The following is a 13,905-nucleotide window of genomic DNA, read 5'->3' on the forward strand; positions in this document are numbered from 1 at the left end:
AGGCACCTGCTGTGAAATGTGTATACACACAATATTTAGCATACAACAATTATCATTAAAGACTGTGTTGGGTTATTTGGGTTCTTATTAGGTGGTTCAATTTCCTCTTGTTAATGTCAGAAGAGGTTGAATCTCTTTTTCTGGCTGCAGTCCTTTCTTTATATGTAACCTAGACCTACACATCTGATATCTGTCTTAATCCAAGTGTGTGTTTGACGTAGTTTGTATAACGGATAACTCAAGCAGTCAGATAGGTGGAGATTAATCCTCGCTGCAGTTAAACGGGGATAATGAACCGTTGGAGCCGGACTCGTTCCAAATAAATCGACTTAACTCTCCCACCATCTCAACCCACTTAGTCAAAAACACACCTCCCATTTGTCAAACGAGTCCTGAGCAGTGACAGATGAAACTGGGTTCTGGGTTCGATACTTGGCTTTTGTTTCCTGTCTTCTACTTGGATCCTTTAGAGGAGGGTGCATGAATGTCAGTGATGCAATGTATCTAAGTACATTCAATCAAGTACTGTACTTAAGTACAATTTTGAGGTACTTGTACTTTACTTGAGTATATGTAACTTTAAACTTCTACTTCACTACATTTTGAGCCAAATATTGTACTTTTTGATTTTTTTTAACTACATTTAAACATTTAGCTGACAGCTTTAGTTACCCTTTAAGGTTGAGATTTAATATAAAAAACATGATGCATTTATTGAAATTAGACATTTATAACAGTATATTAAGTAGTTAAAATGAGCTTACATAAATCCATTTACACTACAATAATATATTTGGAATATACACAATGGCCCATAGGGTTGAATTAAAATATGTTTTACCCACTTCCATGAAATGATTGTCACAATGTGATTTATTATTGACTAGGCCTGGGCCGATAATCAATAAATCAATTAATCGCACGATAAATTAAATGAACTCAATAATTTTGCCGGCCTCGATATATCGCCATGCGCATGCGTGTTTGTTTTCCTCGTCTGTTGCCTCCAAGCAGGCTGGATGACAAGAGGGTTCACTCTGTGCTCGATCTCAGCACCTGGGCGCTTTTGTTCCATAGCAGAATGAGCGGAGTGAACCCTCCTGTCAGTCATCCAGTCTCTGCTAGCATTGGCTACACACAGAGTGCAGCAGGTGAGCCTCGTGCGGAGCAACGCGAGGAAAAAAGATGATTGCAAAGCCAAATGCCACAGCCCCGGTGTGGGAATATGTCGGTTTCAAACCGAATGAAAAAGGTGAGCCCATCAACACACGGACGAGCCTGTATGCCGAATTTGTTCAAAAGTGGTGGCAACAAAAAAAGCCACCACAACAAACTTGCATGCCCATCTAAAGCAGAACCACCCGACCCAGTTTTCCCAGCTGGGGAAAAAAACTGCACCTGGAGATGCAGAGCCTTCGTCCCGACAGTCAACACTGGTCGACAAAGTAAATATAAACGCTGTGCGCTCACAGAAAGTGGAGTTTACTACATCGCAAAATAAATGCTGCCCTTTTAAAAAAAAAAAGTTTGTTTTATTTATTTAGGATATTTAAACGTTCTTAAAATTACAATTACAATGGTAAAAAACACTGAGAAATAAAAGTGTATTGTATTTGAAAGGGTGTGCATTATTATGATATATTATCATGTTGTCAATAATATCGTTTATCGGCAATAATTTGTGTGACAATATATCGTCCAGCAAAATTTGTTATCGTCCCAGGCCTATTATTGACAGAAGTGTATATCTTCTCAAAACGTCATTAATCGATCCCTTCCAAACATATCACAATGAAAATAGAAACCACGATAAACAGGATTGTCTGGAAACAATTTTTCAAACTTTATGTGCAACCGTATATATAACAGTCTGAATAGGTCCATTCTGCTAAATGAGTACTTTTACTTTTTATATTTTAAGTACATTTTGATGTTGATACTTTTGTACTTTTACTTGTAGTGGAGTCATTTCACAGTGTGGTATTAATATTTTCACTCGAGTTAGGGATCTGAATACTTCTTCCACCACTGGTGCTAACTCGCATTAAGATTTCCCTTTTTTGGAACCAAGATGGTTTAGTTACCATGACAACAGCATCAGACTAAAGCTATACGAGTATGTGTCCTTATCCTCACATAAACACACACATGCATGATGGAAAAGACAGGACGCCAGTTCTGAACAATGTTGTGGATTAGTTTTTTATTCTCAAGTGATCAAATCGGTTTCTTCACAGATACAGAGCTTTTAAGTTTTGATAGTATTCCCCCTCACTGTACAAGGCTAGAAAAAGTTCACAGCAACAGCACACAAACATACAAAATAGTTTTACCAAATTCAGTTGTGTTGTTTTTTTTTGGTGTTTTTTTTCTCTATTTTTTCTTTCTTGTTAAATACATCTGAACTCTAACCCTGGTATGATGCCCAACCATAGCAAAAAATTGATTTCAAGTCAAATGTATACAATCTTATTTACAAAAGGAACATTTGATCAAAGTGCATTGAAGAGAGTCCTGATTGACGGTCATGTCTTTGAGGGATGATGGGTAAATATATACAAGGTTTTACAAATGCGGTAACCATGGTGATCCTTACGCAGCTTCTATATTATTAATAATAATAATAATAATAATAATAATAATAATAATAATAATAATAATAATAATAATAAACACTGGTTGAAAAACAGCTTGTAAGAAGTAGAGGATGTACTGTTTGACAGAAAAAAATTAAATAAAAAATGAGAAAGAAAGAAAGAGAAAAGAAAACTTACATTTTAAGATATTACTGCCCAAAACATAATGTTACATAAATATTCACACAAGTGAGCCTGTTCAGAGGAGGCAAGAAAGACCAAGTTTGGGTTGAGTTTCCCTCACTTCTTAATGACCCCGCTTTCACTCTGAATATGATCAAAAAGTAGCCTCACGCTGTCTTTAACACTTCTGTATCACTTCTGATACGGACAGCTCAGATCCAGTTTTAAATCCTGTCCAGCAGAGTCGATCTGTTTACTGAGAGAAACGCTGTGTCCTCCTCAAAGTGTTTCTCTCATCTGTTGTGAAAAGATGGCGTTGGACTCCTTTGAGAGGGCGGGCAAAAAAAAAAAAAAAAAAAGCTGTGGCCCGAAAATAACAAGGACCAAAAAAAACAAACAAAATCCTTAACACTTTGGATGCATTGAGTGAAAACAGTTATGGACACATAATTCATTGTAGTATTCACATAATAAATAACATTTCCTCAAGTCATCCTCTCCACAGATAATGACATAATGCACTTCAGAAGGCATGTGGTCGTACTGTAAGGGCTGCTGCTGCTGCTACGGACAACCGTCAGCATGGGGACGAGGTGGCGCCACGCAGCGCGACGGGTTGCCGTGACGATAAATCATGATAAGTCGTCATCTGTGCTCACTATCGAAATCTGGAGACAGAGAGAAAGAGGGAGGGGGAGGAGAGGAACAATAGGCTTTATTAATGTGTTCTATAACATGGTGCATCTTGATTGTTGTTTTTAACATTTCTTTTTTTTTTGCAAGTGAAACCATTTGTGTCTTTTTTAAGAGTTGCCTTCTGTCTGCTGCAGCTGTGAGGTGTGTGTGTGTGTGTGTGTGTGTGTGTGTGTGTGTGTGTGTGTGTGTGTGTGTGTGTGTGTGTGTGTTCATCTTGTGGCTCTGGCCGGTTTAGGTTAATCTCTTTAATCTGTGTACAGAGAGACGTGCTCTGTGCACTCAGGATTACTAAAAGGTCACAGAGTCAGGATGAGAGTAGAGGTCATTGACATTCAGTCTCCATCCTCCTCTCTATACAGATAAACTTATTTAAACTGCACGGCTGATCTGAAACTTACTGAAGACCACCACCCAACAGTGGAAATTGGGGAAAAAAGTTCTGATCTAAATGCATTTCTTTGTGTTAGAGTGCACTTAAAAACATTTGATTTAGTCTGAAATTAGGTTTTGATGTTGGGAAGTTGTGTGGGATATGGGAATTGTCTTTATTGCTGATCTGAAATGAGTCAGAGAGAAATGAGTATTACAACTAAAAAAAGATTTGACATCACCTGCCAAAACTTTTTATTTTTAAGAAAGCTTGTTATTTTAATGCATAGGGCTATAAAAAGTAGTGATGTGCCAATGAAGCTTCATGAACCATTTTCTTTATTTTCTAAGTCCACTAGATGGCGCTTTTTTAGATTGAGCCTTTTTCTTTAAACCAATAGCTCCATCTAGTGGTCTCAGAAACTAATGAAAATGGTTCATGAAGCTTCATTCGCACATCACTAATAAAAAGCAGCTGTGAGTAACATTTTAGTTCACATTGTCTTTACTGATTAAAAGTATTGATTGGGCGACAAATGTGAAAAACTTCTAGCAAGTTCATTTTGTCTACTCTGAATATTATTCTTAGGTTTCTTTTTTTTCAACGAAGGAAAGTAGGAGATGTTTTTTTACCTAGCAAGTCAAGAGAAATATAATTATAAATATATTTCTCTTGACTTGCTAGGTAAAAAAACATCTACTTTCCTTTGTTGAAAAAAAGAAACCCAAGAATGACAAATGTGAAAAGTTTTTACCCTTCTTACCCATGATGCCCTATGCTTAGAGGTAGTGATGTGCCAATGAAGCTTCATGAATCATTTTCTTTATTTTCAGAGTTCATTAGATGGCACTCTTGATACAAGGAAAGAGGCTCAAGCTATGGTAGTTTAGTGCGCTTTCAGCCCTTCCTAGCCCATCTAGTGGGCTCAGAAAATGGTTCATAAGGCTTCATTGTTACATCACTACTTAGAGGCTGTTTGTTTTTTTTACTCACCGCAGGGTAGGTGTGGCCCACGTTGGCACCGTGTCGGGTGATGTCTATGTTTAGGTCTTCTTCCGTGGTCTTCAGGTAGACGGGGTTGTCAAAGTTCATGCTCTTCTGGTTCTTTAGCTGCCAGTTTCTCCACATCAGGTAGCCACCCGCTGCCGCCATCGCCAGCAGCACTGTACACAGGAACCAGAGCACAAAGGTCAGATAATCCAGAATTAAGCTTTAGAGCTGATAGGCTGCAGTTTCCACACATGTATTTATCTGTGCTTGAATGCAGCACAGTGAGTACATCTTTGATAAGTTGTTCATTAACATTCATTGTTTGTGCACTCAAGTTAAATTTTTTCCCCCTCAGTTTGGTAACTTGTACCCCCACCCATTTTCGGTTTTATTGCTTCGTTCACACATTGTTACAACAAAAATAACTGGAGGTAACAGCTGCAGCTAACAAGGGGATCTAGCTTGGACATTAGCCATTACATAAATGGTGTAGTATTACTGCGTTTGTTGCAGCACATATGAACACAAACACATAACGCTGGGTTCCTAAAGATTAAAAGAAGACTTTTTAAAGGAAAATTATAAATTATATTTTATACTCAACCCAGTTTTCAAAGACAATATTGTTGAAATAAAGTCTATTCATTGCACAAATTAGTCATGGCCAATGCAGCCTCATACTCACACCTTACATGTGTGAATGTGTGTGTGTGTGTGTGTGTGTGTGTGTGAATGAGTATGAGGGGCATTTTATGCCAGCACACTATACTAAAACGCGTGTACAGCGCCTATGCGATGACATCAAACGTCTAACGTGCGCGTGTAAATTCCATTCACTTTCAATGGACAGACAGGCGTCACGTAGGCGTCACGCAGACGCTGTACAGGCGTTGTTGCACATACGCCTACGTGACGGCTGCGTGACAGGTGAACTACGCCTCAAATACGTGACATGAAGACCCGCGTGACTGTTAAGTACAATTCTACATAGGCGTACAGACACGCGTATTGCGAGTACACCAGATAACATGGGTGACGGGTGAAAAGTGCCACTAGCGAACGTAGTGGACGCCTGTGTGTGTGTGTAACGCGTGTAAGCCTATAACAGTTCAGCTGTTACACAGAGTCTCAGCTTCATATGGTATTGTTTATAAGAAAGCACAACTTATAGATGAAGAGAAAGACCATCTCGTACTTACCAGATAAACTTAACGTTTTTCCGGCCAAAACCGGAGGCTTAATTAGCCTGTTTTAGGAGTGAAAGTCAGCAAAATGCAGCTTAAACAAAATGTTTTACCTCATTAGTTAACTACGAATGTCTGTAAAACATAATGGGACTGTGCATAAGTGCCGAATTGGGTTAAACAGTGTAGATATAAGGTCCGATGGAATCATATTGTGAACGGACTGCTGTCCACATGGCTACTGAATATTCATTAGATAGGTCCGCATGGCTACTTAATATTCAGGGGTGACAGCGATTACGGCTTCTGCAGGCAGGTAAACCTACCTAATTACAGCTGGTGCGTAATGAACTGTGTGTCCGCGCGCGAAGCTGGGAACTGGCTGTGAGCGTTGCACTTTACTATTAGCCTACTATTTTTAAGTAGCTGAAATTATTTTAATTATCCCTTTCACCCTTGCTATCATTAAATATCAATTCGATATCATTCAAACCGAGAGAGAGAGAGAGAGAGAGAGAGAGAGAGAGAGAGAGAGAGAGAGAGAGAGAGAGAGAGAGAGAGAGAGAGAGAGAGAGAGAGAGAGAGAGAGAGATTTCGTTAACAAGAAAATAAAAACTGGCCTGAAAATAATAGAAATATCCTGACAGCTCTGTGGGGGCTTGGAGTTCATCTGTAAGTTGTGCTTTCTTATAAACAATACCATATGAAGCTGAGACTCTGTGTAACAGCTGAACTGTTACACAGAGTAACACACTGTTAACGTACACGCGTTACACACACACACACAGGCGTCCACTACGTTCGCTCGTGGCACTTTTCACCCGTCACCCATGTCATCTGGTGTACTCGCAATACGCGTGTCTGTAAGCACGCCTATTAATCAGACTTTATGCTGGCACAGGCGACGCATTCTAGGCGTTTAAGTATAGTGTGCTGGCATAAAATACCCCTCATAGAATGAGTGTGTGTGTGTGTGTGTGTGTGTGTGTGTGTGTGTGTGCGTATGTGAATGTGTGTGTGTTAATGTGTGCATGTGTGTGTAAATGTGTGTGAATGAGAGTGTTTTTTACGTACAGACAGGCAGTATGGCCCAGGCAGCAGCAGAGCCTCTGGCTGTAGAATCCACCTGAATCGACGTGCTCACGTTGGCTTCTGAAAGACAAAAAACAAAACACTTTAAATCGAACACACACTTTAGGACATCTTCATGTTCAGTTTGAGAAAGCAAACTGAATGCTGAAAAATGAAGAAGGTTCACTTAGAAGTGGAATGGGGCTGGGAGGTCAAGACGACGGAGAGCGTGTTCTTGATTACTACTGAAGTGCTGAACTATGCATGGAATCCATGCATGACTGACTTCCTGTTGGGAAAGTATCATCACCCAAAAAAGATTCTGGGAACAAGCACTGACTTGTTTCCTTTGGGGAAAATGTCAGCTGGTGGAAATGTGAAATATCATTTTCACATCCTGCCACGATACTCAAGTTGTGAATCTGACAGTTTGGCTTCAAACTTTAAGCGTAATGTTAAAACTTGTTGCAGCACTGTGTAAAGAATCGTTTTATGTTGTCCCTGGATCAACATTATGTAGTCTCTGCGTTCATGCAGCAGGCCAGAGTGTTTTGGTGTCAGTAGCAAAGTGAGTGACATGACTGGCAAACAGCTCGGCTGAAAGCAGCCGCAGAGACTTCAGGACAAAGAGACAAAAAACGGGGTTTGTGAACTCATGTTCTTCCTGCCAGTCAGTCTGCTCTGCTGCCAAACGCTCCGGTGATGTCATCCACACGGCTGTCAGCCACAAAATGAACAGAGCAGCTGGTCAAACTCGACTTAAAAACAATTACAAATACACCATCAATTCTACTATTCTAATGCCACAATAGCTGTTCAAATGCATTTTACACATATATACAATACAATAAAATACAATATACAAAATTTCTAATTCTTAAAAAGACCTTAAATGTGTCAAGTTTGCCTCTAAGTACTTTGACTTTCATCCTGTCTGTGGCTTTGAGCCCATTCATTCTTTGCTGCAAAGAATGTCCTGATCCCCACAAATGTATCCTTTCATTTTAAAAGGACTCTGTAATTTCCTAAAAACAGCTGGGCACTGTATTTCTATCAAGTTACCCAAACAGTAAGAAATATAGCACATTTGTTAGGGACTGTTTACAGCTGTGGATTCATACACATTTAGTGCTCTAGTACAGTGCGTCCCCCAAAATAATCAGGCTGGTGTTTGCAACTGATAAATATTTGTAAAAAAAAAAGTTTGTTTGTGAGGACAGTACTCACACAGTAATGTAAAAATATATTTTATTTTTTCTACCTGGTGTCACAAGCCCTCAGGTTGAGAACCACTGCTCTAACAAGTAGTGATGTGCCAATGAAGCCTCATGAACCATTTTCTTTATTTCCTGAGCCTGACAAAGAGCTGATAGCACATTAATTATAAAAGCATCTTGTGGTCTCAGAAATTAAAGAAAAGGGTTCATGACGCTTCATTGGCACATCACTACTAATAAGTATCTCTGGCAGCAGGACGGTGTTTGTGGAATTAAGTAAAAATAAACTTGTATTCATGGTAATGAATAAAAACAGTGTGGAATAACATACTGCACACAAAACTTGTGAGGAGGATCATTTTTTTTGCTGCTATGGACTCTTCATGGGATTTGATAAAGATAGATTCACTTTTTCCCCCTTCATCCTTACGTTTTAACATGTTTTACTACCTTTTCGTACAGTACAGACACTGTACTAATTGAGGGCTGCATTTTGAGTTTACTTGAAATCAGAAAATAGACTTTCATCTAAATAGCTTTTTGAGCCCTAGTGTAGATATGAATAATTTGTGTGTTCACAAGAAAGCTGAGATCAGAGTTAGAAATATAGAATAACAAATATCACTTAATTTCTCTTCCTGCACAGCTCTGTTTCCCGAAGCTGGTTGGAAGATTTGAGGTACAATCCCTGTGTGTGCATTAATACAACAATCACACTCATTAACCTGTAACTGTAGGGGGACAGTTCCTCGTCTGTGCCACTAGGTGCTGCTCTCGACCTGTGCTTGCAGACAAAAATCTACCGGTGCAAAATGTGATGCTAAACTGTGGTTTTAATATTCAGATATTCTGCGTCACCAGCTCATTCTACTGTAACAAAGGAGCAGAAAATATAAAATGCTCTGTGCGGATGAATCCAAAGAATTCTCCTGCATCACATGTGCAGGACTGAGTGGTCAGCTCAGTGGTCAACAACATTATGGCTTAAACATAAAAATAGAGGGTCAAACTAACTCAATGAAAGTCATGAGAACAAGAGCTGTAGGTATCAACAACTCATCAGAAGAAACATTGTCTGTGCTCCTTGTTGGGCTGATTAGACTCCCTCATTTTATGTGGAACACTTTCAACTGCATTTTTCAGAGGATTATAACAAAGTTAGTGAGCAAACACTTCATTCCAGTTTACTAAACACATTAAGTCTGAAATGTTTACAGGACGGAACAGTGTGGTTTTAATCCACAGAGCTGGAGTCGAGCCACAAATATGACCCCAGACGGACACTAAGCACGTACACAGGTTACACCCAGTCTAAAGCAAATAGCACCAACAAAAGCCACAGAGGCCTGAAAGGTATTGGACACTCAATATAGAATACAGAGCTGTACCCAGATGACAGCTCAATGTGTGTTCATTTGATCTGCGATTAGATTACACATTGTGATTAGGAGAAGACGAAAGGAAACATTTGTGTGGTGAGATAACAAAAACAAGGGAAAAAAAGAGTGATTCTCCTGAACATGGTACAGATCATACAAAAAATCCAAGAGCATTGAATACATATTTTCCTTGACCCTTTATAACAAATATAATCTAAAGTCACTGTTAAATATGAATTTATAATCTATTTAAAATTTTTCAATGTATTTGACATTTTAAGAGACACTTTGAGCAACAAAATTCATTACTGTAACACATTTTTAAATGGAAATGTAAAAAAAAGGTTTTTTTTTTCTTTTTTTTTTTCTTTGGCAAGCACTTAAATATGCTCAAGGGTAGCTGATATCACCAAAATGTATTTTATTAAAATATACACATATTTTAATGCAAACAATTCTATCATTACCGTGACATCTAACCATTTTTTCTCAATTTTCATTCAAATTTTGTTCTTTATACATTGTTAAAAAACATAATATTTGATTATATTCTGTTAAATTATAAATTTTTAAACAAATGTATATTTATTTTTATAAAGTTTAGTAAATATTTATTGTATACAAGTGTGGGGAAACCATGACATTTTTATCTGGACACATTACGGTAATGAATTTGTGAATTAAAAATATGTTCAAAAATATAGAAAATATTATTTTAGCACAAAACAATGAATTGTGCCTCGTTATGGCTATATTGTTTATTCATATAAAAGTGAAACATATGTAGTTTAATAAAGTATGTCCTTATAATCTTCACAGACATAACTTAGACTGGCTTCATGAGAATCACCCAAATGTAGTGTCATGCAGTCATTTGTGAGTTTTGGCACTACACAGCCATCATTCTTTGGCTGATGTAATAAGGCAGTATAATGTCATGGAGTCAGTGGCAGTTAGGGCTGGCCGAGGACGGAGTCAGGCGGGGGCGGGGAGTAACGTCACAGCACGCCAGCAAGTGAAATGCCAGCATGGACGAGTTGTTGTTATAGTCAAAGAAAAACATAAATAACATTTATTCAGCCATTATAATACTTTGGATTACTAAGAGTAAGTAATGCAGTCTTTGTTATCCAAATTTGATTATTGTGACCGTTTATGGGGCTTTTACACATTTCTATTATTAAAATGTTTCATTACCTTTATAGTAACATTCATAGTGCCAACAGTAGTAGTACATTCATTTGTTTGCATGCATTTCATTAAATCACATATTTACAGTTTAGCTGTTTATTTAAATTATTGACAACTGTGTTAATTGGTCTAAAGGAGCACAGAACAAAGTTTTGGCGAGCAGAAATATGGATTCATGCTCATGAACAGGTGAACCAGATTTGGAAGTAAGTTAGTTCAAATCACCTTAATATCGTTGTGGGGAAAAGTAATTGTCTATTATCTTTTCAATCTTCAACATATGATCTGATTGCCATTATAGGTAGAGCAATATATCGGCTGGCTGATATATCGGCCCGATATTTGTTGTATTTTTTACTTGTATCGGCATTGGCTGATACGCGTGTTCGCCGATCAAATAGCCCATTTCACTGAGCCAACAGCAGGCAAGGCTCGGTGAGCTGCTGCTGATACCGGAAAAAAGAAAAACACATCAAATATGTGGATCATCTGAGGCGCCACCACCTCGAGGCCTAGAACAACATACACATTGTTTGCTATCCAACTGTTAATATGTTTGGTTTGTTTTGTTAATAAATGTTTCTTTTTTGTTTAAATTGAGACTTGTGTAACATTTGTTATCATTGTGTCATTTTTATCATGTAAATGGAGGAAGAAAAGGCAATATCGGCAGCACATATTGGTTAAGACTCATACCAAAATAATCGGTATCTGCCCCAAAAAACCCATATCGGTCGACCACTAGTTACCATCAGCAGAAGCACAGCGGCTGTGCCCCAAATAACTTAATAATAATAATACATTTTATATATAGGCGCCTTTCAGGTCACTCAAGGTCATCTTACCAACACAGCAAAAAACATTAGATAAGAACAAGAACACAATCAGCATCATAAAAACAACAGAGCAGAAGTGAAAATGGCAAGGTCAAACAGAAAAGGCTAATCTAAAGGCGATTTTTGAGCTGTGATTTGAAGGTGGAGAGAGAGAGGTAATGTAATGGATGGTAAGTGGAGAGAGAGAAGACAATGGGGTCCAGACTTGCCATTTGCTTCATAGAGAATCACTCTTTTTCAGTTATTACCATATATAGCGCCCCCTCAATAATTCCCACAATGGCACAAATAAAGTAGTGTCCATGGGATGTACACTATATACTTTCTAAGAACAGAGATGCCTGGCTTTATATAGGCACAAAATAACAGCTGGGCTACAATAAACGTGTTAATTATGACTCAAAATGACAATTTATTAGTGCCTGAACTCTGTTTGTTGCTCACTAGACTCAAGTTGTGGATGAGCGAACAAGAATCAATTTGACACAACAGAAAAGTTCTGTGGGCTACACCTCGACATCTTGATTTTTTTTTTGCAAAACTTAGGGCATTTGCTGCTATAAGTTAAATGTGTACAAAAAAAAAAAAAAAAAAAAAAAAGCATCGGGTTGGGTTCACAGGGATAAACAAACTGAGCAACCCAACTGCACTGGTCAGATTAATCAAATATATAAACACATTTTCATACAAGTATTAAAAAACAACAACTTCTGAAGTATTTTGTTTTGTCTCAACTTACAGCAGACCAGAGGACAGCTGGGATGGAATTACCCCTTGAATACCTCAGGCTACTTGACCGTGTGTCACAAATTAGGCCGAAATAGACTTAAATCAGTTATCTGAAAAATGCAGCAAGGCCTGAAACACATCTGAATGTGCGTCACAACCAACAACAAAGCAAAGACAGAAGCAGTCGTTACAGATGCAGGAGAGGAAAAAAGACAAAGATCTCTATTAAGCACCTTGGAGACACAAGAAGAAATTTGATTTTTGTTTCATTTTGGCAGCAGATTAACAAAACGGCTGATTCAAGAGTACATGCCAGATCAACTGAAGCCAAGAACAATCAAGAGACAGATGTATAGTTTAACAATTAAAAGCCACGGTAAGAGAGGAGAAGAGAAAGTGTTATTTTGCTTGTGAACAACATGCTTTAAGGCGAGTCAGCAGCAGAGCAGGCAACAGCTGATGGGTTTACCTGGTGGCTGTATTAGAGCTTTTCCATCATCCTTTGAGGGGCCTTTGGCAGAATGGTCTGTTACAGAGAGAGCCAGAGTCATGCTTTTGACAACAAGACATCAGACTACAGCAGCTGTCCTATTTACAGACGGCACACGCACGCAAGTAGCTTTCTTTGAAAATAGACCAGATCTCTGGAGACTAAACTAGTAAATAAACGCTCGATGGATCAAAGCAGGATCCATTTTTGTTCAGCAAGACATCACCCAGCTACGAGACGAGACGAACGCCACGACACCATCGACAATACACACAAACAGCAGCAGCGGTACATTTCTACATGGAGAGACAATCCTGATAGTTTCCCTGCTTTTTAACAACAGAGCAAGATGCAGACAAAGCTGGAGAAAAAAAGTGAGAGAAAGACATCCAGAAGCAATTAAAGAGGTTTAAAGCCACATCGCACAGTTAACTGTATCGATCATAACATCTCTATCAGCAGCCGTACAAACAGGGTGGACAGCTGCAGCAACAATAAGAATCCTTACAGGCCAATCAATGCAGCTGTGATTAGCAGAAGCAGCAGAGTGTTGCAGTGTTTACAGGGCTGTTAGGTCTCCTGTGTGGGAGTGGGAAATTAATGCATATCATGCTTGCTGCCAAACGGTACTACAGTAAGCAGTCTAACTCACACTAAAACAGATCCAAATCTTTTATCTACAGGACATTATACTAGTGCTCAAACTATTGATCCAGAAGCTGATCAACAGGAAATGATCATGACATCGATAATCAATTATAACCTGATGCTGCCAGAACAGAAGCAGTTATTGGACACTCTTTGAAAAAGGGCAGGCATTTTCACAAAATACATGGTGGGTGACTGGGTGAACAATCTGTCTATCGACGTCATGTTAGAATTATCTGTTATTCTGTCTCTGTGAATGGGGGTCACTATCTGTTAATGTAGGTCACTTTCTAGGCGTGCAATTCACTAACTGTGTATGTAACCTCTCTCTGTGCATTTATAGAT

General features: G+C 38.6%; 1 protein-coding gene across 1 annotated transcript in view; it reads right to left on the bottom strand.

Moving 5' to 3' along the window:
• Positions 1-2,176: 2,176 nt before the first annotated feature.
• vldlr (very low density lipoprotein receptor) overlaps positions 2,177-13,905 on the bottom strand; it is an 83,279-nt gene continuing 71,550 nt past the window's right edge. The window contains 4 exon segments of the mRNA XM_059357589.1: positions 2,177-3,427; positions 4,819-4,988; positions 7,074-7,151; positions 12,892-12,948. Coding sequence (XP_059213572.1) covers positions 3,392-3,427; positions 4,819-4,988; positions 7,074-7,151; positions 12,892-12,948 — 341 coding nt within the window. The 3' untranslated portion in view covers positions 2,177-3,391.

This window comes from Centropristis striata, chromosome 19 (genome assembly GCF_030273125.1).
Source record: "Centropristis striata isolate RG_2023a ecotype Rhode Island chromosome 19, C.striata_1.0, whole genome shotgun sequence".
NCBI lineage: Eukaryota > Metazoa > Chordata > Actinopteri > Perciformes > Serranidae > Centropristis > Centropristis striata.